The sequence below is a fragment of the Ips typographus genome, linkage group LG6, assembly GCF_016097725.1.
Source record: "Ips typographus isolate SLU linkage group LG6, UJ_Ityp_2.0, whole genome shotgun sequence".
Lineage (NCBI taxonomy): Eukaryota > Metazoa > Arthropoda > Insecta > Coleoptera > Curculionidae > Ips > Ips typographus.
Genome location: NC_138427.1, coordinates 5,970,011 through 5,998,009, shown reverse-complemented (window position 1 = coordinate 5,998,009; position 27,999 = coordinate 5,970,011). Strand labels below are relative to the sequence as shown.

General features: G+C 35.2%; 1 protein-coding gene across 7 annotated transcripts; it reads right to left on the bottom strand.

The window, feature by feature from the left end:
• Positions 1 to 27,990, bottom strand: Rbcn-3A (rabconnectin-3 alpha). Of its 7 annotated transcripts, none has more exons than XM_081982846.1 (38): positions 27,784 to 27,990; positions 27,453 to 27,650; positions 27,208 to 27,237; positions 25,078 to 25,297; positions 24,802 to 24,951; positions 24,622 to 24,742; positions 24,374 to 24,556; positions 23,573 to 23,703; positions 23,335 to 23,512; positions 23,118 to 23,285; positions 22,498 to 22,738; positions 21,776 to 22,039; positions 21,237 to 21,717; positions 19,936 to 21,165; positions 18,627 to 18,843; positions 17,841 to 18,575; positions 17,247 to 17,693; positions 16,786 to 17,072; positions 16,312 to 16,734; positions 16,078 to 16,254; positions 14,283 to 14,498; positions 13,980 to 14,225; positions 13,672 to 13,928; positions 13,481 to 13,618; positions 13,152 to 13,429; positions 12,408 to 12,678; positions 12,141 to 12,350; positions 11,907 to 12,091; positions 11,715 to 11,852; positions 11,497 to 11,605; positions 10,737 to 10,988; positions 10,336 to 10,419; positions 3,732 to 3,792; positions 3,472 to 3,680; positions 3,346 to 3,415; positions 3,158 to 3,288; positions 2,689 to 2,850; positions 1 to 1,155 (listed from the first exon to the last, which is right to left on the bottom strand). In XM_081982846.1, the coding sequence occupies exons 1-38, from the start codon at positions 27,868 to 27,870 to the stop codon at positions 958 to 960; spliced, it is 9,183 nt and encodes a 3,060-aa protein (XP_081838972.1). In that variant the 5' UTR covers positions 27,871 to 27,990; the 3' UTR covers positions 1 to 957. The 7 variants fall into 7 exon arrangements, with proteins under 7 accessions (XP_081838972.1, XP_081838973.1, XP_081838970.1 ...); XM_081982847.1 differs by having other exon boundaries at positions 24,802 to 24,948; XM_081982844.1 differs by having other exon boundaries at positions 17,841 to 18,843.
• Between the last annotated feature and the right edge of the window lie 9 nt (positions 27,991 to 27,999).

Here is a 27,999-nt window from a genome sequence, read left to right as displayed (position 1 = left end):
AACATGTAATATATTTATTCGCATATAAGAATTCACAATATTTACCATAAAATAACAATTAAGTGAATAACCAACCAACTAGGCAAAGAAATTTTTACTATTCCACAATCGACCACTGCAACACTGAATATCTTTATATAAGAAATTGAATTTCGCCTAACTGCAGTCAAAAAACCGTCTGCGTAGAGGATTTAATAGGTTAGTTAGACGTGAGAGAACTAAATACAATAAAAATAATATGACTAGAAGTTATCCAAAGTGGTTGAATGCGTATTCTTATTTATTAATTATTATTGGTGGTCGGACTGAATTTCAGTTCGAATTAACGAATAATATGACAGAAACGCCATGGCCTAAATTAGAACTGTACAGGTCCTAACAGTTAACGAATTTACATCACAATAATATAATAACTAAAGCGTTTAAATAGAATATAATTACGTAGATTTTAGAATACAGAATAATTGTAAGGAGGAAAGTTCATCTGAATAATCACTGCGGCTCTCTTAAATAGTATTATAATCTGTAAAGCCTCGAAAACGGCGTTATCATATTGCATAATAAGTTTATGTGTAATTTTTAAGTAAATAATCAGTATATTATCGAACTATACACATTACACGACACAATAATAGTAAATGCCATAGCACAAAAATAACAACGTTTTAGTATAGCAGCTTTGGTTTTTTTAAATATACTCTTTGAAAATATCCTTATTAGATAATATTATTTAACAATAAGTTAAAAGTGCGTTAAACAGTGATTTGTATTTCGTTCATAACTCAACAAATTCCACTAAAAATTGTATCGTAACCGATAAGGTCCAGCAGAGCACATATTATTTTAACTAATTGCATTACAACTTACCGCCAAAACTTCAAATATCTTACTCGTTTATTCGACATACTGGTACCAGTAGTCTGTATCACTAAAGTTAAAGGTTACCTTACTCAGTGCTTAATGATGATTCAGAAACTTTTCCCTGTCGGGTAATTGGCGCACTTTCATGCTACCATCAGCGCCGCAAGAAAACAATCGGCCGTGCGAGTCGATCTGGATCTGGGTGACACCTTGGCTCATGTTTTTGAAGAAACTTCCTCGAGCATGTTCGGCAGGTAGAGAAAGCATTACGTTGGGTACGGCCACACCCCAGATCTACAAGAGATATATGTATGGTGTTGTGTTTTTCAAAAGAACGTGGTTGAAATAACCACAATTTAAATCAGTTGGTAGTAAGCAGATGTCCCTAAAAGCCCACTTTATTCGGGGATTCTGGTCTGGCAATTTTAGAAACCTTTTGGGCGATTTTGAACTTTTCAGAAGCTTTTGTCAATATTTTAAAGACTGTCAGTAATGTTGAAGAGCCTCTGGGCTATTCAAACCTAATCTGGAGCCCTCAGACCATATAAAAAAAATTGGAAAGTTTAAAATCCTTTTACAAGATGGTGGACTTTCTAGAAAGTCGTCAGAACATAATTATTTGAATGATACAACTAGTGTTTGATATCTTAAATCTACTTAGTAGTGGTTTGGTTTTCTCTCACAGCCTGTGAGATATTCAAAACTATTCTAGAAGCATTTGACCATTTAAAAAAACTGCAACGTTATAAACAAACAACTACATAAAAACCCAACTTTTTCTTTTGTAATTTTTGCCTAATTTATCGATGAAATATACCAATCAAATTGTGTTAAAAAAATGGCAAGTTTTTATTTTATACATTTGATAATTCGACCTAATGGTTTGAGTTTTTGCATCCGTTTTTAGTCAGTTTGTTTTTTCTGTTTTTAACTTAATAAACTACTAAAAAAACATTGTGGACACGACTGAGTGTTATTTGGTTCTGATTAGAGTATTTTAAGTATAAAGCTACGTATAGAATTTGACAGTTAAAATAAACAAGGAAGTAAATAAATAAATCTGATCAGATAACGACATTGGCATTTGACAACTGGTCAGGTGACTGCATTTTATCAGAAAGCCTGACTGATTTCGATTTGATAACACCTTCAACATTAAATACTTAATTCTTTAAAATACCCAAAAGTTTGCGTATTAGTCAAAATGAAGAACAGTTTCATTTTTGAAACGGTTCTATTTTTTAATTTAAGAAAAAAACATTTTCCAAAACTAAAGGAATAAACACATTTTATCAAATGATCCATTCAAATCTTTACGTCTCAATTTAAAAACATTTGCACTCGTTTCAGATATTTCCATACAAAACAACACAGTTTAATGACTGCAATCTGTGTTTCGGTAACTGTATAAGATAACTATTAGGTATGCGAGATAAAAAAAAACTGTAATTAATGAGCTTTGGTGATAATACTTAAAGGTCAGGGCACTGATGTTTGTAACGCGTCACGTTTTAAAAATAACAGAAAATTTTGTAGTTCATTCTTGATAACACTATTATTGAGCAAATATCGACTGTTGGAAAAGTTTTTCTAATATTCATTTGATAGGGCAAGTTTTTAGAAATATCCATACAAAAAATGTAAATACGAAAATCATCTCCTACAAGATTGTATTAAGGTGTTTTTGCGCCTCCTTCAGGAGTTAAAAGACAAAAACTGACAGGATGCACCAAACTGCTTTTTATAAACTAACTTCAATTTCACTAAAGCTAATAAATAAGTATTGAGATTCTGAAATACCCAAAATATATTTATATAATTATTTACCTTTATATCGCCGTCAGCCGAACCGGTTGCAAAATAATCTTCGTGAGGATCGATGGCGATGCACTTAACAGCACTTTCGTGAGCGTTGAACTTGTGCCGTATGTTTTTCGACCTAATATCAATAAGGCAGACGTCGCCCTTTTTACCGGCTGATATCAAAACCTAAAGGAAATAAAAAAACATTCATCAAAGCTGTATAATTAATATTTTCGGTAAAATGCAAACCATGCAGACATTTTGCATTTTTTAGAAAAACAACTTGGTAATCCGTTTATTGCTAGTCATTGAGAGTGAACATAATAGCAGTGCAAAACTTGAAAACATGCTATAAACCTTAATTTACCACCACATATTAGTTAAGCCCCCAATAAAGTAATAGTGGTACAATTAAATTTTCTACGTGCATGTAAATAATTTCACGCTAATAAAAAATGTTGTATTAGAGATTTAGGAGAAAAACCCAACAAACCTGATGTTGGGGCGCAAAAACCAAACTGCTCGCTCCCTGATCGTGGCAAGTGAAAGCCATGACCAGCGCTTTGTTGTGCGGCATTATAGAATCCCAAATGCAAACATTCTTGTTTTCTGAACTATGTCCAGCTGGAACAACCAAACGAAAATAATTATCAAATCAACTCAGTCATTTATTAAACTTACCAGTAGCAAGTAAGCTGCATGATCCCAAAAAGACGAAATCGCTAATACCTTTGTTGTGACAGACGTGGGTCTAAAAGAACGAATTGTTTATCAAATTAGGTTAGAAAGGAAAGCAGGCAAACTTACAAAGAAAGGCCAAGTAACACTGGCACTTAACCCAACTTGGAATAAACTCAGCTTGCCATCAGAATCGGCCACCCCGAATTTATTGCCGTGTTGAGAAAACCTAAGCCTGGTTACTTTGGCAAAAGTTCCAGAAGGTCTGGGAGTGGCCACTGGTTGTTGATGGCCCCATTCCCATAAGTGTACAGACCCGTCAGTTCCACCAGTTAAATCTGACAAATTAATCAAATTACACCCGCACTTTACAAACGTTTGAAACTTACATAGAGGCAACAAAGGATGTGAAGTTATCCGTCGCACACCGTCGATCTTATGTTTGACCACCTAGAAAACAATCCTTTTTGAAAACCTATAATTGTTTAAAGCCCTAATCCAATATAAAGAAATACACTGATAAAAAGTGCTTAACTATGCTAAAAAAAACTAGAGTGACTGGTTTTTCAACTAACTGATTCAATAGTTACGTTAATTAATCCAGAAAAACTACCAATGCATGCTTAAAAGACTTTAGTTGCAACGAAACAGCTAAAAGTGTAAAATTTATTGTAAAGCATTTTGCAATTTCAGCCCAACTAAAATTAAAAATTAAAGAAGCAAAAACTTGTTTGTTTCCATCTTTCAAAATATAAAGCAGTCGCCGTTTATTTAACATTTCAAAAACAAACTGATAAATACTGTTAACATAAAATATTTATTATTAGATAATTATGTTTGTTAATTATTTATAAAACAGTGATAATGGTACATATTTTTCTACAATAATTTTAGACGTAATTTTGAAATGTTTTTACTTAAAACGCAAAAATAAAACCGACCAACTACAAATAGAAAACCAATTCAAATTTGATTTCATCTTGAAAACTATAATTGAGTCAAACTTGGGAATAGCTAAACTAATTGTTGGAATAGTCATTTAAGTAGACAGAGGGAATTTATGTCCAAAAAGTGACTATCTGTCATCTTTTGTCCTGTAGTAATTATGAGTTATATTATGGTTGAATGTCTTTGTTTATATACTTTGAAATACTGTAAAATAAGTAATACAGTTGGCTCTCTAGACTACAAAATTTAGATCATCTTCGTTAAACACTCGAATTTAACTGCTTGCATTCATCATATTTATTGTTTCTTAACGCTAAGCGTTTCCGAGATATTAAAATTTTACATTTTTTTTTGTTGGAAATCGCATCAACATTTTAAATATTCTGTATCTCATTCGAAAAAGGTCTTTTATTATTATTCCCCTTGGCTCTTCAAATGTTCCAAATATTTTATTAAAAACTCAAATATTATTAGTATTTACTTAATCTAAACTAGTCTTGTCAAACGCATCTCCTAGATTTTATTTTTTTAGCCGTATAGTGTGTGTAAACCGTCTGGCAGTCCCAATTATTAAGAAAAATACACGAATTGTTCATGAATTTGTTCCACAATACGAAGAAATATACAAAGCGAGATAATTGAATAGTCGACTACACTTTTTAGGACTTTTTTTTCAACATTTAACTTATTTTGCATAAGAAATATCCGGAAAGGCAAACAGCCACTTAGATTCATTATTGAAAACTTTCTACAAGTTTAAAATCTGCAACAACGATAAGTAACCTACTGGCAGATGTTAAATTAAATTTCTGTTTACACAAAGACACAATGTTGGTAGTTTACGTGTTTGTAAAAATTTAAACGAAATTCTGTAGTGTTTTAAAGCACAAGTTTATCAAACTGCTGTATGTTTAATAAAATTAACTGACATATTATTTACAATGGAACCACTTCTACACTTAAAAATGTTGCCACAACAATACTAACGTCAATACACACTAATGTGTGCTTCAGATAATAGTATGAAGTGAAAAAAAATATTAAAAATTGAAATTCTGTTAAAAAAGTAAAAGGTGGAATCTGATTACCTTATCAAACACAAAATTAAAATGATCTAACCTGTAAAAGGTTTTACTACTTGTTGGGTTTATAAAATAACCTGTTGTAACAGTGGCAACATTGTATAGGTTGACAAGCAACGCCACCTAAAATAATTGACGTTCGAATGTTCTAGAATATGTGGGTCGGTCTGTCGGTTGTATTACAATAATGTTCACCTCCCTTTTAGTATTAATACAAGTTTATTAGTTAGTTAAATAAACGTGTTTTACTGTCCAAGATCCAACCACCCCAATAGGTTATGGGCCCAGAGTGGTTTGGACAGTGAAGTAAAAGAAAAAGTGAAGCAACCCGTGTGTCGGACGTATCGATCGATAAAATAAAAAAGGCGTCAATAAAAGCTTGAGGCAGCAAAGGATCGTGAATCAACTGAACGGATCGAGAAGAGAAGTCGAGGTTAAAACTAGTTGGACCTGATTTTCTGAAGAAGAATCCATTAAGATGAGTAACGTCGATCTGGGAAATATTGCTCAAATAGCTAAATTTGAAGGCAAAAATTATCAACAGTGGAAATTCCAAGTTAAGTGCGCCCTACGAGCTAAAGGCCTGTATGGAATTGCAGATGGCAGTACCCCGAAACCAGAAGTATTTGCAGAGGGTGAATTGTGGAATAAAAAAGATGCTCAGGCAATGTGTATAATAACTGCAGCAATGGGGCTAAATCAAATTTCACTAATAGAAAACTGTGAGACCAGTAAACAAGTTTTAGACAAGTTAAACTCGATCTATGACGTAAAAACGGAGACAAATAAAATGTTGGTACACGAACAATTTTATCAGTACAAAATGCTACCCACAGATTCAATGGCTCAGCATATTTCAAAGGTTGAAAATCTAGCAATGCAAATTAAAAATTCAGGAGACCAGTTGAGTGACACTGCTGTTATTACAAAAATAATGAGCACTCTTCCACCAAAATATGGTCCATTCCGACAAGCTTGGTTGTCTATGGATGAAGCTAGACAGACTATTGAAAACTTGACCTCGAGATTACTTGATGAAGAAAGAAATTTAAGTACAAGCGAACATAATGAAGATTATGCTTTAGCTGCCACACAAATGAACAAGTTTGGCAATAGAAATTTTAGAAACACAGGGCCTCCACAAAGAAAACCGTCAACAAATGTGAAGTGTTATAATTGTGGAAAAAGGGGACATTTTGCAAAGGATTGCCGATGTCCGAAAAGGCAACAATTAGGAGGTAACACTCATAGAAGCAGCAGCGGTGGACAAAATGACAATGAACGAGAGCGCGGGACAGTTTTTCCTGGATCTGGATATAGTGGACATGAAAGTGGTCGAGCTAGACATCAAAGTGGAAGTGGTAACTCTGGCAACACTGCAAATGGAAGAGCTTTCAACATTGAAGACAGTGATGACAGTGTGCCTGAAGTTGACATTGACTGTAGTGACATTTGGATTTTAGACAGTGGCGCTAGTAGACACATGTGTCACTCGGAAAGTATGTTTACATCAGTTCGAAAAGTTCAAAACTTATTCGTAAAACTCGGCGATAATAAAGAACTTCCAGTTCAAGGAATCGGAGAAATTTTGATAGAGAAGTTTGTAAATGGGACTTGGTGTAAAGGCGTTATGACAGACGTATGGCTTGTACCCGGCTTAAGGAGAAATCTGTTTTCAGAAGGTGCAGTAACAAATAAAGGTTTTACTATTTTTAAGGACAACCAGAAGGCCGAAATTTTTGAAAGTGGCCAAGTGGTGGCTACTGCAGTACCTTACGAAAACAACCTTTATAGAGTGTTGATTCGCCTACAGAACAAAAATGCAATTACTGAGGTAAATGTAGTTTCTACAGGGACTTTAAAACAATGGCATGAAAGACTCGGACATTTAAATATCAAGTACATTAAGGAACTATTCACAAAGAATCTTGTAAGTGGAATAAGTATAACAGACATAAATGACAATTTCTTTTGTGAAAGCTGTGTATATGCCAAGCAACACAAACTTAAATTCCAAAACACTGAAAAACATGTATCAAAACCAGGTGAGTTAATTTCCAGCGATGTCTGTGGACCGATGAGTGAAGATAGTATTGGAGGATCCAAATACTATGTTCTTTTTAAAGACAATTATACAGGCTACAGGTCAGTAAATTTTATTAGACATAAAAGTGATGTAACCCAATGTTTTAAGAACTTTATTTCCTTGTGCAACACTAAATTTGGGCACAAAGTTCAAAGAGTGCGTGTAGACAATGGGCGAGAATATGTAAATGAGTCACTAAAACAGTATTTATCTGAAAGTGGTATAGTTTTAGAAACTACAGGTATTTATACACCGGAGCAAAATGGTCGCTGTGAGAGAGACAACAGGACCATAATGGAGTCTGCAAGAGCTCTGTTATTTGACAAGGATTTGCCTAAAACTTTATGGGCAGAAGCAGTAAATACTTCTGTGTATTTGCTGAACCGGACACCTACAAAGCAGTCTGAAACCACTCCTTATGAACACTGGACTGGTAAAAGGCCTAACTTACAACACACCAAAGTTTTTGGTTGTGAAGCCTATTTGTTAACACCAGGCACTTTAAGAACCAAACTGGATAAGAAAAGCGAGAGGTATGTTTTTGTAGGTTATGAAGGGGATTCAACGAATTACAGGTTGTATGATCCTGTGACACATAAAATAAAAGTTTCTCGTCATGTTATTTTTAATGAAGATAGTGAATTTAAAACCCCAAGACAAAACTGTGTTCTACTTCCAATAGAAAATAACAGATCTGACAATTTAGATGCTCAAGATGACCTTGACCCAAACTATTTTGAGGAACCTGATATACAAGGACAAAATGACACTGACAATGAACAAGTATCACCTTACAACTTAAGAGTTAGAAAAGATATACATCCACCTGAATATTTGTGTCAAAACTTTGATCTTGACTTTTCTGAGATTAATTTTACAGAAATAAGTGTTCCTTCCAGTTACCAAGAAGCCATTAGTTGTCCAAATAAGCAGGAATGGAAGGCAGCCATACAAGAAGAACTACAAGCTTTGGAAGTCAACAAAACGTGGGAGTTAGTTAATTTGCCACCAAACAAAAGTACAATTGGGACGAAATGGGTTTTCCGAGTTAAGGAAGCTGAAAATGGTCACAAACCTCGTTTTAAGGCTCGCCTATGTGCAAAAGGGTTTAGTCAAGTAAAGGGTGTAGATTTTCAGGAGACTTTTTCCCCCACGACAAGGTATGACACACTAAGAGTACTTTTAGCCCTTTCAGCACAACAGAAAATGAAAATGAGGCAGTTCGATATCAAAACTGCTTTCCTTTACGGCATACTAAGTGAAGAATTGTATATAGACTTACCTGAGGGATTAAACAATAATAAACAAAAAGTGTGCAAACTAAATAAAGCCCTTTATGGCCTAAAACAAGCTCCTCGAGTATGGAATGAGACTTTCAAGGAATTTTGTCAAAGCATTGGTTTTTATCAATGTACTTCTGACAATTGTGTCTACATTAAGACTGACAGAAAAGTTTTTCTAGCATTATATGTTGATGATGGTCTTCTACTATCTGACAGTGATGAAGAATTGGACTTAGTGCTTGTTCAGTTACAGAAGAGGTTTCAAATTACCATAATTGAAGATCCAAAGTACTTTGTGGGCTTGCAAATTGAGCGACTTAAAGATGACTCAATATTCATCCATCAGTCAAAGTACATTCATCAAATTGTTCATAAATTTGGACAAGAAGATTCAAATCCTGTCTCGGTACCTGCAGATCCTAATTCCAGTTTAAGCAAGGATCTTGGCAAACCAATAGAAAATATTCCTTATAGAGAAGCAGTAGGATCACTGATGTTTTTGGCAATTGTAAGTCGGCCAGACATTATGTATTCGATTGGACTAGTAAGTCGTTATCTGCAAAATCCCACCACAGCTCATTGGAATGCTGTTAAACGAATTTTCAAGTACTTAAAGGGCACCTTAAACATTGGCATTCACTATAAAAGTGACCCTTGTGGCATTAATCTAAGTGGCTACTGTGATTCTGATTTTGCAGGTGATATAGACACAAGACGTTCTACAACAGGCTATGTTTTCTTAATCAACAACAGTGCTGTAACATGGAAAAGCCAGAAGCAGAAGTGTGTGAGCTTGTCCACTACAGAAGCTGAGTATGTGGCAGCCTCAACAGCCTCCAGAGAAGCCATATGGTTGAAAAATCTACTAGAAGCCCTCGGTGAAAACATAATTTTGCCCGTTAATATGTACGTCGACAATCAAAGTGCTCTAAAACTTATTAAAAATCCAGTGTTTCATCCACGCACAAAACATATCGACATAAAATTTCATTTTGTTCGGGATCAATATGTTTTAGGTTTAATTAATTTTCAATATGTTTCTACCAATGATCAAACAGCAGATGGTTTCACCAAAGCATTGTCAGTAATCAAATTTAAGAGATTTGTAAGTCAGTTAGGTATTAAGTGCTTCTTAGATTTACTAAAAATTAAGTAGTATGTTACAACTGTTTATTTTACGTGGGAGTGTTGGGTTTATAAAATAACCTGTTGTAACAGTGGCAACATTGTATAGGTTGACAAGCAACGCCACCTAAAATAATTGACGTTCGAATGTTCTAGAATACGTGTGTCTGTCTGTCGGTTGTATTACAATAATGTTCACCTCCCTTTTAGTATTAATACAAGTTTATTAGTTAGTTAAATAAACGTGTTTTACTGTCCAAGATCCAACCACCCCAATACTACTACTATTTGTCCTAATTTTGGTATACTGCCAGAACTTCTAGAGCGCTAATTCTACGATGCAGAAGCTCTTTCACTACTTAAAAATCCATGTCAACAATTAATAAGCATCCAGTGAGAGAAATACAGGCAACACAATAATACAAGCTTCTAACATTCAAAAATAAACTAGCAGTGTTAGAACACACACCGGTCGAAGCATGTGTGCTGACCGAAGCAAGACGAGATGGACAAAATTCGCATCGTGACAGCCTGGGAAGCTTAACCCCTTCATCTAAGCAACCGTACAACACACACATGTTAATCATTTATTAATAAAGTAGTCAAAAGCTAAAATACTAACGGTCAATAACATGTTTGTAAAGATTTATTACCTAACTGAAATTTGAAATAAAAAAGTGAAAGAAATCTGCAATTTTGCATTGCTTTTAACTATTTTGGTAAGTTTAAAAAATTACTTGATAGAGTATTTTAGACATACCATGGTCTTCCCTTGCTTTTAATAATTTTTGGTAAAACCTAACTTTATGATAAATAAATTCAACGTAAACGCCCTCTTGAAGGTAAAATTCAAACTACTCATACACTTACCACACTTGTTCCTCTGCCACTTTGACTTCCAATACCGGATTGTGGACTGCTGGGTTGAGTGTCTTTCGACTTATCGCCGGCACTTTGAATAACCAAAAATGGCGGCACAGTGCTGTCAGGGCAGTCTTTAGTCAAATTCAAAATATCCACTTCGCATTCGTCTTCCAACCAGGAAGGCAGCTCCAATAACAAAGATATGTCCATTTCTTGTAGTTCGCGCGGAGTTGCCACGACTATCAATCCACCGTTTAACTGCATGTAAATAATTTTGTTAGTCTCGGCAACCGAAGTAAAGTTTAGTTCAGGGAATGTCCGGATAATTGTAATTTAATGACCCTATGCAGATCTACAGTGTTCCAAATCTGACATGTAGCTGTCATATTTGCGTTATTTTTCAGACTGAAATATTCGTTAATATTTTATTTGTAGATATTTGCGTTATCATGACCGAACTAGTTGTTACTAGTTGTTTTAACAGTAGTCGTACCGTAACCATCGTAACTACATCACGGTAGTACAGTACGTACTTTATACTGTAACGACGTAAATGATAATGGTAAGTGAATATCTTACGTTCTATTCTCATAAACACCGTTATGAGATAAAACACTTGATTCCACTAAAGCGTTACTAATGGAAAACAGTTTATAAAACTAATTTTTGGTATTTTTCATAAAATTGTCGCTTCATAGAACTTCAATGAGATACAGTCAAAATAAAGAACCGTTAATGCTCCTTAAATAGGCAGGAGTTTACTTACGTGATTTAGTGAGAAAGCTGAAATGGAGTCCTGTTCTTTGTGAATAATTCTTACAGGTTCTATTGATTTCTCTGGATGAGGCATAACTTCATCTAGGGCTGCGGTTGATCTGGAATGAAATTATACACTTGTTCTTAAATAAATAAAATGCAATAATTTAATGAAGTGCAACAATAAAGTGGCATAATAACTGATTAAAATATTGAAGTGTAATTTACCTTCTTTTTCCGCCAAACACAGCCCTAATAAATATATCTTGTACAAATTCTTGATGCACTAAGTACTGCCACAACACTCGGGCTGAACTGGCTGAACTTTTAGTTGAGAACGGTGTATTATGTGGCTCTAACAGTTGTCTGAAACAAAACAGATCAGATGAAGTAGTGCTAAGTAAACCACTAGAATATTACCGGTATTTTTGTATAGGAGGACCAGTAGGGTTGCTTTCAACAAAACATCCTGGAATATACTCAGGAGGGGTTTGTCTCAATTCCAGTTCGCGTTTTAAGTTCTCTTGCCAGTTAGACAGGCTCCTTAAAGCACTGTGAATTAAAGGGCTGGCAACGGGTAGTTCGGATGTTTCTAGACCAGCCACCTTAAAAAAAACTTCAAGATTTGTTTACCTAAGCGGATAAAGTGCTTACGGCCAAAAATTCCTGCAATCTATTCTGGCATATTCTCAAACTGGCCAGCTTAAGCACCAGCCAACTGTAGGAATTCGGATCTGAGTGTTCAACATTAACTACTTTAGTTGCAGTGGCCGTGGCAGTTACCGGACCGTCAAACACGTCCTCATCTTCGTCCTCGTCTTCGTTTTCACTCTCCACCTCATCCACATAGTAATTGGATTCAGGCTATATAGACCTTTCTATTTAACTTCCCCAGTCAAGGAGCATTGAGTTACAACAAACCTTTTGCAAAAGGAACGCCAAAACGCTCATTTCAGGAGGAACAAACTGCTCTCTGTAAGTGGGCTTGTCCTCTTTCATAACGCTGGACTGTTGTCCTAATAATTTGGTGTTTAGTTTGAATCGTTGCTTGTTGAGCCAGTTTGTGGGGCCGCTAGATTCTTCACTGGGAGTTTGCACGCTGTTTTGACTTTGCAAACCTGGATGATGCATTCCAGGATTGCTGCTCAAACTGGCTGTACGTAGGAGCTTTTTGACTCCTCCCCCAAATAATCTGTATGAGATTATAGCGATAGTACAAAATTTAAAACGTACATTTTAAGATTGTGTTAGTTTTTTTTAGAAAGCTAAATGCATCTTTGTAGGTGGAAATTTAACTAAACTGCTAACGGAAATAACCGAGGCAGCAAAATCTAATTTGCTTGTTTATATGAAAAATTCCAAAACTACGAAGACATTTAAAAATCAAAAAGGCGCTGCCGGGGTAACTTTCCAAGGTGAATTTGGTGTCGCAAACAGAAATTTGTTATCATTTGACTTTTTTGGCAAGTCACTTTAAAAACTGCTAAAAATTAATTATTTTACAGTAATTGCCAAAATTACCACAAAAGGCTGCTTGTTAACAATACCGACAAAAATTAAAGAAAGAAATGAAATGAGAATACTGATTAAATAAATTGTTTTTGATATAAAGTTATACACAAATCTAATTCACTTACAGTCAAAATAAAAATAATTATTACTTACTTTCCCCAGACTTCTCCATCCAGTTTATGAGCTGTAACATGAAGCAAAATCACGCAGTCGCAGGTAACTAATCCGTACAACAGGAGTGCCAAATATGTAGCAGTAAACGACTCGCAAAGTAAAACCGTCAGTCTTGGAGTATCCTCGTCCTTTTCCCTCGCTAGAAGTGCTCTCAAGCTAGTCACTCCAGGCCACTTTGATGGTAGAGTGACTATCTGGAGAGCCTCATTAACAGATACTTTTCGCTTCCTTCCAACCAAATACGTTGATGTTATATCCTGAAAAATGGTTAGTTTTTCAAATAATACAAATTAGTAGTTGCTAATTACTTGAGACTCTTGAATCGTTGCTTTGAAAGTGTCTGAATCGCACAGCGATTGATAAATGCAAGCGGACAAAGCTATGGCTAAATCTCTGAGTACCAACAATTGGTTCTGGTCAGTGTAAGGATTTCGGAACTCCACCATCTGTAATATCAATCAATAAAATTGAAAATTAAACTTTACTGAAAACCACTCACAGTTTGTAACATATCATGTGTGAGCCCTTGTAAATATCTGATTGGATCAGCGATTACAGTTTTACTACTTGCCACACTGGCTGCCAGTAAAGGCAAACTAGTGGGGAAAGGTAGGGGACTGAGTAACTGCTGATGAGTTTTTTCTTGCTGGAGTTCTTGTAGGAGAAGCATTAATTCCATTCGGACTGAAGCGAGGCCGCCGGTTGCTCCATGCAACGAACAGTAGCTCAATAGAGTTCGAAGCAAAGTTTCGTTACCTAAAATTTTATAAAGAACAAATTTATGTTTTTAAGATAAACCAGACTTACCTCGTAACCATCGTTTTCGTTTAGCAGCCCGCTGCACTTTAGCCTCAAAGTCCAATTTCTCTTGCACCAAAATTTCATGAAGCGACGGTTTTGGATTGATTTCCGTAGATTGAGTATGTTCCGGTTCAGGAGAAGATTCCAAATCGGAGGCTTCCACTACATCAGACGAGGTGTAATTACATAACTCTTTTAAGGCTTCCACTTCCTTTTCCAGCCACATATAAAGTTGATATCGGAGTTGTCCACCTGAAACAGAACCGATATGGATACATTTCAACTGGATAAATGTAAGCGTAAAAATACCATCAACTTCGAATCCAGTGGCTAATGTTGACAGCTCCTCCATAAGAATTTTAAGACAGGCAACAAACTTAAGTTGCTGAGCCATAATGTCTACTTGGTTTTGGACTTCTTCTTCCCGTTCTTCTTCGACGGTTTGTCCTCGAGTTAGTTCGTTTTTGTCTTTATCACCACCAATTTTCATTGCTATACCACCGGAATCGTCTGAATCGGCACCGCCTTAAATTAATTCACATTATGTTTATACATTCTAAACTGCGCGCTACATTGTGATTTGACTTTAATGTAACTGCACTACACAAAGTGGAAAAGTTTCAAGTAATTCCTAGTTGACAAATAATGTTTTTAAGTTTTGTTTTAATATAAAGAAGTGTAATTTAGGTCAATATCTAGGGACGTTTTTGGGCGTTTCTTAATTAACGTCATGTACAAAGAAATATCGATTTATTCGGAAAAATGTATAAAACCGTGTTTAATCTTGAATAAAGTCATATCTCTTTTTTGCACAAGTTTTTCTTCCACTTTAACTGTCTATGGTCTACAAGAATGTAACACTGTGAATCAGATTCAGATAAAAAATCCGTCCATAATTGGGACTGAAACTAGCAAAAATGTTGGCTCAAAGCTTGGGAGCTCAAAAACAAAACTTACACTCTTAAATTATACAAACTTACACTTACACAAGTTTGTAGAAAATAAGTTATTGAAAATAAGGCGAAAATAGAGATTCTGGAAAAATTCCATCTAACTGGTTATTAAAAAAAACAAAGAGAATAAGTAAAGAAGGAAGAATGTGTAACAGATATTAAATTCAGAATATAAAAGTAAAAGTAAGTTAAATTCAAGACAAATTTTATGATGACTTGATAACCTAACAAATAATTTAGTAATGCTGTTGATGATGATTTCGTGTTTTAGCAAAAAAAAAAACAAATATACTTAATACTTAAAAACCAAAATGTTTTCATAGAATAAAAGAATTTTATTAACTGAATTTAAGGTTTTTTAAATTTAGTTCAAGATTCACTTCATAGCTAGGATATAGGAATCCAAGTCGAATCGTCCAAATATGGAGGATTGACTTAATAACTCTCATTTAGATTAAACGTTAGAGGTCCAGGATGACAGAGAGTGCAGAGAACAGAAGAAACCACAAACCACAAGAAAGAGACTTTTGAATAGTTGTGAGCATCATATAACAAATCCCGGAAATGCAAGACACAATTAAGCAGCTTGTGAAGATGCTAAGAAGTGAAAGCACATAAGGAGAGAGCTCATGAGTTAGAAGAACTAATAAAGCGAATCACGAATACAAGTTCAAAGAGATAAAAACCCAGTCAAGACTACAGAAAAACTAAAACAGTATATTGCAAGACTTCTCAAGTAGAATTCAGGAGCGAAAAGGTTCCAAAACATCACGTATTCTGAGATTTTTAGAGCAGCATAATTACTTCACTTCCACAACGGAACAATACCTATATGTTAGGTCCAGTATTTCTTCCTTATTTATATTAGACAAATAAATAAATCTTAGTTATGTATATCAATCGCCAAACATACTTTATTCTATCAATAACGCAGTTTATTTAAAGGTTTTATTATTCGCTGTATAAGAAAGGGCTATATTAACCTTATAATTTTTTGTAAAAATCCCTTCTAACTATATTTTGGTGTCTACATAATTATACTAAACTTTTTGCTACTGTTGGAACTACTGGAAAATGTTGATAATTATCGTACAAAAATCTCGTCTAGGACATAGACTACTTCTAAATATCTCTGGAAAAAGACTACTAACCTTCATCGTCACTCCACTTAAGATCCAGATCATCAGTTTTAACTTTGTTTTTAACAGGTCCGCTCCAATCAAACGAACCCGCATTTTGGTTAATAGCCGGCTTGCTATCCCATGATATCATCCCCGTAGCAATTTCGTCGATATTGAACCCATTTTGTTGAGCATGGGGGGACGTCGCTGGGTAAAAAACATTTTATTTATCACCACTAGTTAATAGAATCGTACAAAACTAACTTGGTGTAGACTTAATTTTATCAGGAACTACTAAGGGCAGTTTGGACAACACTTCCAATGCCAAAGCAGGACAGCCGGCCCTGAAATGTCCATGAGCCGTGGCAAAATAAAGCTGTCTTTCCAACGGTGTGATGAATTCATCCGCGATGATTTGCTTTCCGTCTCTCCAGATTTTTCTATGTCCGCTATTCGCCAAGTTTTGACGAACCAACAATGGGTTGGTACGGAGATAAACGTAAAAGTTAAAAACGTTCGGATCAGCTTCTTTAGTTTCTCTGGCTTCATCGTCGTGAGCTGGATGTTGTGTGCCAGCGTTCCCTATCAGAAGAGTGCTAAGCGATCCTTGATAGTCTTTTAATGCCCACAATGACATCGACCGCAAGAATGGGTCAGGATGTGCTTTGGTCATGTCGGGGTTTTCACCTGCGTTTATTCGGAATTAAATCAGTTCTTAGTTTAGCGTAAGTAAAGTACCCTTTTCGTCGAGTCCTAAAATTTCTGTGTACAAAAGTTTTTTCAGACTTTCTCCGTCTCCTTCGTATAACCGAGTGATGATGATAGCCATTTGGAGATCTTCGATTTTATGAATGCAAATTTGAACGGCATCTTTTAGATTGCCGGCCAACAAGAAAAATGCGGCAGCATGCTCGAAACGCTGTTTTCCCAAAAGTGCGTACGCGTTTTTTAATGCTGCTTTTCGCCACCTTTCTTCCGAAAAGTTGTTTGAAAAGAAGTCAGTCATTTTTTGATCTCTTTTCGACCTGAAATAATTTTGCTATATGTATGATATATATATAGTAAAAACATTATTTTTTACGGAAAAACAGAGTTTGAAATGAAAAACTAACAACACAAGTTTGAAGAATAATAACTAATTTGGTTACACTTCACTAGATTTTCTCATATACTCCATAGTCCAAGTCGATAGAACTTACCTGTATAAACCCCACAATAAATTCTTCTTATTCATAGCCAAATAATACAGTGCCGCATCCATCGGATCTTCATTAGCCTGATAAGCGGCCTTAGCCAAAATCTGAACGCACTGTCGCAGTAAATTCAAATTTCTAATCCACCAACCGACTCCGAGTTCCCTAAGCTGATTCCACGTCGGAGAACCTTTCGAATAGCTCGGTATCAGATTGAGTAATTCCTCCTGACCTTCCGAGTGAAAAGCCCAGGCCAGATTGTTATTGCCCACGCCGTTCTTTTGCAATAAGGTGCGTTGAGCCAGGGGAAGACAACGCAGCAAATAGCTGTAATGCTTCATCGCTAAAAGGAACCTTAAACCGCAATCGTCCAAGTTGTCGGTCATCACTTCTTCGTTTTGATTTATCAAGTTTTCTTTCACCATAGCTGATTTTGCGGCGTCTATTGCAAATCTATACAAATGTGATTTAGTTTAGTAAATATAAGTGTTCCAAACAAAAATTAATAATCACTGAATAAGTATAAATAGTTTAGAAAACTTTGAAAGCTTGTTGTGTTGCTGAAATGTTGAATAAAAACATGTAACAAAACAAACTTACCTTTCAGCTAAATCAGTATCACAAGTGGCAACAGTGTCAGCTAATGCAAGTAAATGCATCTGATCCAAACTAGACAACCCCGGTAAATGCATATGAGTCAACAATCTTGATAAGATTCGTCCTTGCTTCGGTGTGAAATGCGTAAGTCCCACGTTTCGTTCCGAAGCCCTTCGCTCTCTAGGAGCGACGTCATCGTCCTCATCCAGAATATTATCTAGCGTATCCTCCATCATTACGTTATTGTCAAACAATTCGTTGTAATCTTTTTTTTCTTCTTGTGTTAACGGCACTTCTTTGTCGGCAGCTAGCAATGTCCACAGTGGCAAAGGGGGAATATTGCTAATTTCGTCGTAATCTAAAGTAATTTCACTAATACTGGCTCTGTGTTCAGGACTTCCGGCTGGATAGCTAACCGATAAGGTTCTAGACCTAGCCCAGCCTTGAATGTCTTCTGGAGGTTCTTGATTGCCACCTATACACTTGACTAAATGAGCTAGGATTGCTTTAACCCATCGGATTTTGCCAGAATTCAGTAGTTCCATAAGCTGTTTGGGGTGATACTGAGGCAAAACAGGGCAAGCAATGCGAGAGGCCTCAAACAGTCCGTAATCGGGCATGTAGTCAAGATTTTGATCTTTGTTTCGTTTCCGGTCGAGAATTTGAAGATTTACGGAACTGATGCGACCTAAGGTCGGTATTGCCGCTAATTTACGCTGATTTTCTTGGGTTAAAGTTCTAAGAAAAACCCAAATTAGAAAACATGACTGCAGCGCTACTAAAACTAACCTAAAGTCCATTTCCCTATTGCTATCAGATTCCGTCATTCCAAGCATCTGTTTTTGATTCTGTTGCTGAGGTTTCCACTGAGTATACACGTGCATTTCAGAGTCCATACCCACTACTAAAATACCGTCTCGCACCCAACTGATTTGCATTGGAAGTGCAGGTAATCCGTCAGCTGTATGCAGCTCGATTTTTCTAAGAGTCATCCACTTGAAATCCTCTTTAAAATAATTTAACAAATAAGTTGCAAAAAAACTGCTAACTTTTCAAGTAGTCCCCAGTTAACCAATATTTTTCTTTGGTTTTACTTTAACAAAGGAAAGTGTTGTTTAGATACATATCGCGTGACGTTTATTCGAAAAGTGCGACTTAACAATGCTCAATCTCGAATTAAAGCAGTAAGTCAGGCGTAAGTTTCCTATTATGTGTTACATAATTTTAAGTTAACTTCCTTGACCGATAGAATCATACTATGTGGGTGTCTAAAGACAGTTAAAGTAAGAAAAAGCTTGTTCAAAAAGAGAACAATTTCAAGTTTCACTAACTCTCTCTGGACACCCTGTAAGGTCTTATCACTCTTATCAAACATGGAACATAAGAAGGCATTAAAATAGCTGATGTCAGACGATTGCCTTTTTAACTTTGGTAGGAACAGTCTATTTCTCTCTAATTCGCTTTCTCTTATCAACTGTCTCTTCTTGTTAAATAGCTATTCTTTGACAGAAGGTTAATTAAAAAACGTCTCGAAATATTGACCTACACAACACACCTTATGTTAAAACAAAACCAAAAAAAAATGATTGGTTATTTGGTGACGACCTAAAAATCAAACTTATTATACACGCGTTTTTTTCCTAACCGGTATAGTACACTTACAGTGAATAAAAGTATAAGCTGTTTACATTAGAAAAAAGCCAAAAAATCAGTACAAACTGCATTAAAGACCGTTGGTTTGTTCCAAAATCAATTTGGGTTTTAAAAATGAAAAAAAATATTTTTTAAGTTTGTTTTAGATCGATTTTACTGGCATTTTAACCAAAAAAATATCAAGTACGTTTGATTTAAATATCCAAGTTAATTAAGATTTAATAAAAAATACTTAAAAACAAAATTGTTAGACAAAGTAGTAAAAGTTAAAATTCATTTCATCGGTTAAACGGGAAAACACACAGAACTCTCTTTAATATTTGGACTTTCATTATACAATATTTTTCCAAAATTGATCAGAAAACTTGGGGATGAAATTTTACATAAAAAAAATGAATAAATGATAGTAAAAACCTACCAACAGTAAATATTTCAAATAACTTACCAACAAACATGGGCTGAGCTAAAGAACTAGCCTTCCTCAAAATCGGTCTGAAATTATTGATCGACTCCTTCATGGCTTTCACATTTGCCTGAGCCAAATCCGTTGACAGGGGAGTGTACAACAAAATTTTGCTACCGCACGCCACTGTTAAAACATGGGAACCATCCTCGTTTGACACCCAATCCAACTGGACAATGTGCTTTTGAGTAAGTGGACAAATGTTTCCCATTTCAGAGATTGACTTCCTCAATGATTGTAAGGTAGTGAAGCTGGGTACTGCCAGGAGTGTAGGCTTAATAGTTTCAGCAGATAACATGTTGTTTTGTCTGTCATCAGCCGATAAAGTGTGCAACACTTCGTTAATCCTTTGCTTTTTCTTTAAAGTCCTTGAATCGTATAAGTAACTTAAATCCAAATGCTTATTGATGTCAATTCTAGGGAGGTGAATGTTCTTCAAATGGATTATGTCTTCTAAAATCCATTCGGTTCCTCCAGTAGACTCGCATTCGTATATGGCCACGCATAAATTAATATATCTTGAATCTTGATCAGCTTTATTAGGTCTTGTAAAGCTTTTGCCGTACTTGTAGGCGCAAGCCAATCTTCCTGAGTAGGCTACACTAATATTCAACACCTGCCCTTCGATTTCGATAGCGGACTCCTTAATCATGTTCCACTCTGTCCAAACTTTATTAGTATTCACAATTTCATGGTTCTCCTCTAACATCAAATGCGATAACTCATCCACGTGATGACCCATAGTGGATACAGCCCAAAATCTTATTACACCGTCCGTACAGGCAGTTGCAAAACAGTAGGGTGCCAAACAGGCTGGATAAATTGAGGCCGAACTTAAATGTCCAGCGGCCGCAGCGGCGTGCACAATTTCTACACCATCAAGTAACGGCAAAATCTGTTTGATTTCTCTTTGCACTGTCAATGTTATATGTGGAGTAGCTTGAGTTTGTTTGAGATGTAACGATTCAACGCTGTTTCTTCGAGAAACATCGTTTTCATCTTGCACCAAATTTGAATCTGGTACATACATCTGACTGGCCGTTAAAGTCAAATCTGCGTCTGTGGACGCTATAGTTAGCTTCCAAGTGTGTATAATTGTGTTTTGGTCAGTACAGTCTAGAAGGACTATGTAGAAAGGTTCTTCAAACACTGAAGATTGTTGAAGGTCTACCATTGCATCAAGGTTTGCTGGTTTAGTAGAACTTCGTTGACCTTTAACAAAAAATAATATATAATAATTAATGAATGTTTCTATTGTTCTTATAAGAAAAATCATGACTTACCAGTAATCAGCTGTTCCTGATAAACATGCAAAAAAGTAGTATTTTGCCACTGTATAGCCTCCGCAATGGTTTCCAACTGAATAATACATCCAGGTCTGGACGTGCTCTGCTGCGACACAATATTGATATTTTCCAGAAGTTCGTCTTCGTTAAAGGACGATAAATCGGAAACATCACTTAAATCGGGATCATTATGTTTCTGTCTTGTTTCCTTGCAAGCCAAATCCGCCAGTAAAGTTCTCGCATCAATGACAGCTTGATATACTCTTAAACATTCTCCGTCAGATGCTACAAAGCAAGCGCTTGGAGAGTTGGAAAGATTTCCGAGCGTGCTTGAAGGAAGCAACGTAGGAATCCAAGCTACATTACTAAACGCAGCTGGTTCAGGAGAACTAATTCTAGCTAACTCGCAGATTCCTCCTGATTTTGATAAAGGTCCTACCGCGTCAACTTTCCACAGAATCAATTCACTGCAGAAACCCTAAATTATTGTTGTACATGTTGTAAAAATTGTGATTAAATCAAGTTAAAAGTCTTACAGTTGATTTTTGAGCTTCCTTCTGATCAACAATGTTATGATGGCTGGTTGTTAATAATAGAGGTAATACTGGGTGGCAGGTGATGTCATTAACGCGAAATCTGTGACCGGAAGCTCGGCTTTTGTGGCCTATACTCAGCACTTGAGCAAACTTGCTCTGGTCGGCAAACGTAAGATGCCAAAGGTTGAGGGTGCCGTTGTCGTGCTTTGTTACAAGAAAGACAACAGGCACCGTATCGTTTTGATCTTCGCTGTAGCAAAGTCCCTAAAAATGGTCATCCAATACAAAAACTGAGACTTAATAGAGAAGTTAAAGAACGTCAGTACTGCGGGTGATATGATATTCCGAAAAGTAGCCCATGATTCAAACAGTTTGCAAAATAAACTCTAATTCCTGTACAACATTTAAGCAATTACTAAAGTTACTTTATCAAACCTAGGTATACCAAAGTAAAACTTCAGTGTCATCTCTTGATGTGTAAACAGTCTGGTTTGAATTATTTTATTTTATGAAAAAAATATAATACATCATGTGGAACTAAGCTTAAAACCTAATAAGTTATTATTTTCCCAGTCTTTTTATTGTTTATTTATTTTGTTTTGCCTGTAAAGAGCTGAAAATGACAATCTTGATTCTTTCTTAACTTTGATACTTTAGGTGAACTTTAAGATAGCAAAATTAAACCGTTTATCTTAAGAAGACAAATTTGAAGATAAACTTACCTCAGCGCACGGATTGTTTTCATCTTCCTCTTTGACACTGCTCAAATTACGACTGCAATATTCCCTGTTCACTGCATCCTTAACTAAGTGTTTGACTAAAGGAGTGGTGCTGTATAAACTGACCGTAGTGGACATGCTCATCGAGTCACCAATCGGAAAAGCTGAAGGGATTCTGGTCGAAAATGACACTTGCGCTTGACGAAACGAGCCGGGATGAAATTCATCAAGCCATTCCACAACCCTATAATAGTTATTTTTGTATTAAGTGGTTTACGCCAGAGGTGCAAACAACATTTTTTGTACGACGGGAATAATTAAATAATTATATTTTTAACTTTTAAGGTGTAAGTATCACTTTAGTCATCCCGTATGTTGATTTTATTTCACGGGGTTTCGCTGAAAAAAACAAAAACTCCGCTAAGCGTTTTTTTTTTAAATTTTAAGCCCATGGGCGTAAAAGTGTTATTTTACGCTATTTTACAGTAAGCAATAACAAACTAATATCCTTATGACAAAACAGCAGTTTGAAGCCCTTCATTCATAAATTTTATAAAATGAGCCCTTAAACTACTAAATACTTTTCAAAAAAAATCCCAGAAATACAGTAAATCAAGTCTTACCAAATCAAAAAACTACCATCCACGGGATGAATACTGAACAACAAGTCAGGGCTGTGATGCCAATCTCTCAGAAAACTTTCAATTCTAGCATCAACTCCATCTGGTCCACTCGATTCCATTAGCGGTTCTAATGAATTTTCCTCAGAGTCGGGGTTTTCAACAACTGGCCTGAAAAAACATCACTGACTTCCAAAAGTTTTTTCAGCTTATGCATTACCTTGCAAATTCTTCAAGGAAAAGTTCAGCCTGCAAGCTGAATTGCATTTCTTTATTGTCCAACCAGTGCAACACAAACGCAGGTCTTGGATTGTAAAAGCTTATGCTGGGAACTAAAGGAATGTCAGTTTCTGCATTTACTGACGCTGCTAAATGAAAGTGTAGTCCTGGAGTAACCCCTGTTGTTTAAATTAACAAAAAGTTAATCCCATAACATCCAGGAAACTTATAAAACTCGCCTGTTCCGTGATACCCATAAGAATGAAAGTCGTGCACGCTGTAAGTGGATGGTAAAGTTGGAATAGGCTGTGAAGACCCTACCACACCTTGAGCTTGATGTTTAGCATTTCTCCTTATATGGAAACAAGTTCTAAAACATACAACTTCACTTGCTTCCAGTGTTCGGGGAAAACTGGATTACTCGTATTTAAAAATTTGAGACGTTAGCAGGTATTACGCAAATAAATCTACACTCGATGGTATTAAACATGGGACAAACCAAGTAAGTCGTTAAAAAATAACAAATCGAACTAGTAAGCTAAACTAACAGCGCAGTCGATAATTATCTGTGGTTATTTACAACAATTAATAGCGTTGTGATGATGCGATTTAACTCACAGAAATTTAAACAAAAATACAATCGGCCAAAAAGGAAAATCTATTTTTTACATCTTTATGAGGACCCACACCTTACCTTTTTGCTGACTGTATCATCTTGTCGATCCGTTTAGATACATTTTATACAAAAACGTATCTAACCAGAACACGTGATAGTTAAGCTACATTTAAGAAACAACTCGCAAAAAAGCGCGACGCACTCATCAAAGAATACCCATTCACACTTACCCACAATAAAACATCCTTGATACATTATAATATAAAAAAATAGATATCCATTTGCTAATAGTAAAAAAGTGGAATTAATTCGCATCATAAGAACATACAAGTAACTGAATGTGTAAGATTGCCAAGCCAACTTAAGTTAAAACATAACAATCATACACATTCAACACAGAATTGACGACCGAGTGTAAACTTACTTCATGTGTTTCAATCTCTGCATAAACCTATGTTTATGCCTGTGGGTTCTAAATTTCGGATGGTTTGCCTGCGGATCCAATTGTGACAAATTAACCAATCCATCTTCTGGTAAAACAGTTTCAACCCATAATCGACAAATGTTGTCTTTGCACGACGTGAGTAACATATTAGACACTGAACCTCTGTAAGACGCAGAAAAATGTTTTTTTAAAAAACCCAAGCATGTGCATTAATACAATTATCATACTTAGGCATGTATTTGGAAGTATTTCTCCAAGAAACGTGAGTGACTGCTCTAGGATGCGCGATATAAACGAACCCATAATCGAGTTCTTGAGGTGCGTCCGAACTTTTAGAGGTGAAAAGGACTGGAAAATGTTAATTTGGAGTTGAGGTCAAAATTCGCAGTTTATTTCAGTTAACTTACAATGTTTGTTTTCATACCAAATTTTAACCAGACGGTCATTTTCTCCACATGTTGCAAATAAGGTGCCGTCTGGCGAAAATGCCAAATGTTGCACCGGTATCGCAGTGTTTGCTTTCCACACGCAATGCCAGGAGGTTTGTTCTTGTTCTGCTAATAAATAATTTTACTTTACAGGCAAAATACTGTCATAAAATATAAAATTAAAAAAACACTTCTGTTTATTGTCAATCACAGGAAATACACAGGCTTACGTTAAACACTTTTAATTGTCTTTACCTTGAGGTTTGTCAGTTTCATCAGAATTTTCATTTTCCTCGCCGCCACCTCCAAGAGTGAAAGTGACAGACGGCTCTTCAGGCGCTTGCTGTTTTAAATGCCAAAGCTGAACGTCACTTCCTGCAGTCAGTAGGCGAGTACCTTCCAAATTCCAGCTGAGTGCTCGAACTGGAGACTCAGTTTTTAAAGTTCCAGTTTGAACCCATCTATAGTCAAGCCCCTAAGGAATATTTAACTCAATGCAATCTTCGATTACTGGAGGGAAATGTCCTTAAATGTTTAGCGGTGAAGTTGTTATTGTAGTTTAAAGCTATTAGTTTGAAGTGAATGTTAGTATTATAGTAGTATGCAAAGTATAAGTACCTGACTTTAGAAAGAAAAATGTCGTCATGGTATTTTTATCTGTCTACAAAACAGAATTCTCAATTCACTTAAGTACCCAAAATTCAATGGAAAATGTAAAACTTTTGAAACTAAAATGTTTATTTTTATGTATAGTAGTTACTAGTACAGACTTTCTAGTATGTATTATTGTATTTCTAGTATGTATGATCATACTCTTATTGCCCTTTGTAGTCATAGGCAACAATTTTTGATTTTTGACATTTTTTTTAGATGTACATGAAACAGTAAGGATAGATAAGAGAATGGGTAAGGTAATCGTTATTTTAAGATTAAGTAATTTGTTGCTTATTTTGCATTTCCCCGTGTGCCTTACCCTTCATCTTTTTGTCATTTTCAAGCAAATTATACAGTCATACTGAGTTAAGGAAAATGAAATAATAAAAAAACAATTTTCGCAATTTCTAACTTAAGGCTTGTAAGTGGTAGAAAAAAATAGAATTTCCTTCTTAAGCAGGAAAGAAAATATTGACCATTTACAAGTCCAGAAACTCCACAAAATCCAATTTTGACTGATCATTAAAGCTTTCAAAGTATGTACTTTCCTTACACACTCAAGCTTCCTGTTACTCTATACTCTATAGCAATGAAAGTGGCTTTAAAAGTACTAACCCTAAGGATCTCAAATATAATTTTAGTTTTGTCCTAAATCTTCTTTGATTTTGAAAAACAAGAAAAAAAATATGTAAAAAATGTTTCCAAAAAAATCTTTCTTTTTGCATCAGAAAGCTGTGCACTTCTCCAGTGACATTCAATTTTTTTGGGTTGTAGGGTACTTAAAGAAACATACTAGTTATACATACATACTTACAGTGAAAACTCTCTTAGTTATGTTTCATAAATTGAAATTGAGTAGACCAAATGCAATACATAGCTACAAGGTATAGGTAACACCCTTTGAAAAATTTTTGATACAAGAAAAATTGTCTTTGAAATTAAGAAACAAATTCAAAAAGGGGCCTCAAAAGATCTCAAGCTTTCTATTAGACTATAAAGTAAAAGTCAGTAGAAACACTTTACTTTTCTTTTTTATGTAATTTTCTTATATACTGCTACAAGGTCTCAATTTACCTAATGAAAATAAAGCAAAAAAGTTTGTTTCTTTTGTCAATAAGGTTTTTCATTCAATTTTGGCAATCACTTTTACTTAATGTGAAAATTCTATTTGGTATCTCCTAAGTAGGAAGTAAATTGCATCTATAAAAATGTAAATCTTTTAATTAACCTAATAACTGCCATATAATACTTCTTTATGTTCAATATGAGTAATAATTTTTCAATATTTTGCCTACTATACATATTTTCAATACTGTGTATATAATAAGAATAAAGAAATAATGTTTTCAAACAATATACTACAAAAAGTCAGGTTCTTATAGTTTTGAGATCCACTATTGCATACAAATGTACTTTTTCTTAGTGGATAAGTTATAAAACACTTTAAAACAGTACAGAATCAAAGACAAAAAAAAAGGAATAATGATAAGTCCACATTTGCATAAATCCCAGGACAGTGAGTAGTTTGTGATTGGTCAAGAAAAAACAGGTTTCTGCTTTTTCCTGACCAACCACAAACTACAAACAGGGCTGTGATACTGCACACATGGACTTGCCATAAAAATGGGCTACACACATGTTAAAATTCACTTTAAAAATGGATGTCACCCATTGTTACTTGAAAATCAATAAAAATCTGTGAGTAAGCAAATAATACTAACACCACTATACCTTAACCCCCCGAGCTTTTTTACTTCTCCTCTGAAATATTAGTGATAATAAATGAAACATTTGTAAACCACATAAACACAAACATTCTATACAGAATTAGGAAATATTGACAATAATTAAGATTAGATTAAATAGTTATAAATTATGATTCACTGTATTGTAGTTAATAAAACAGAAGAAATAAAAACAATTTATAATTAATTAATTAAATACTGTAGTAACATTTAGAATGCTACAATACTTACATGAGCTGAATTGTTGTGAATTAGTGGTGTGGGTTCATAGATACAAATATTGTCATCATAAGCAGCAGCAATTTTGCCAGTATCACTAGAGCAGTCAATTGAACTAATTCTGATATAGTCATGGACTGCACCAGGTATAATTTGAACCCTTTCGAAAGTTGACGCCAAAATCACTATATTACATCCAGCAGCATAAGCCTACAAATCATTTGACTGTTATTGAGTGTACTGTTATTACACATTACAGTGTATTAACTGCGACAATTTTTATGCAAAGTCTAAATTCATACCATGTAATAAAAGCAAACAAAAGGTATTATTATGTACTTACCGTGAAAGGAACACCTTCCACTGAGCCCACCGCAAAACACTTGTCCCCCGCATTGCAAGCACCGCTTACAATTTGGTGTAGATTCATTTTGGGTGTTTAGTTCATCTATTTGGGAGCACCGGACATTTTCCTACGGATTAATTAAAAAACGGGGACAAGGCAATTTATCAATAAAATTTTGCTAATTTATTTTGCGAGAATGACATTTATCAGCTG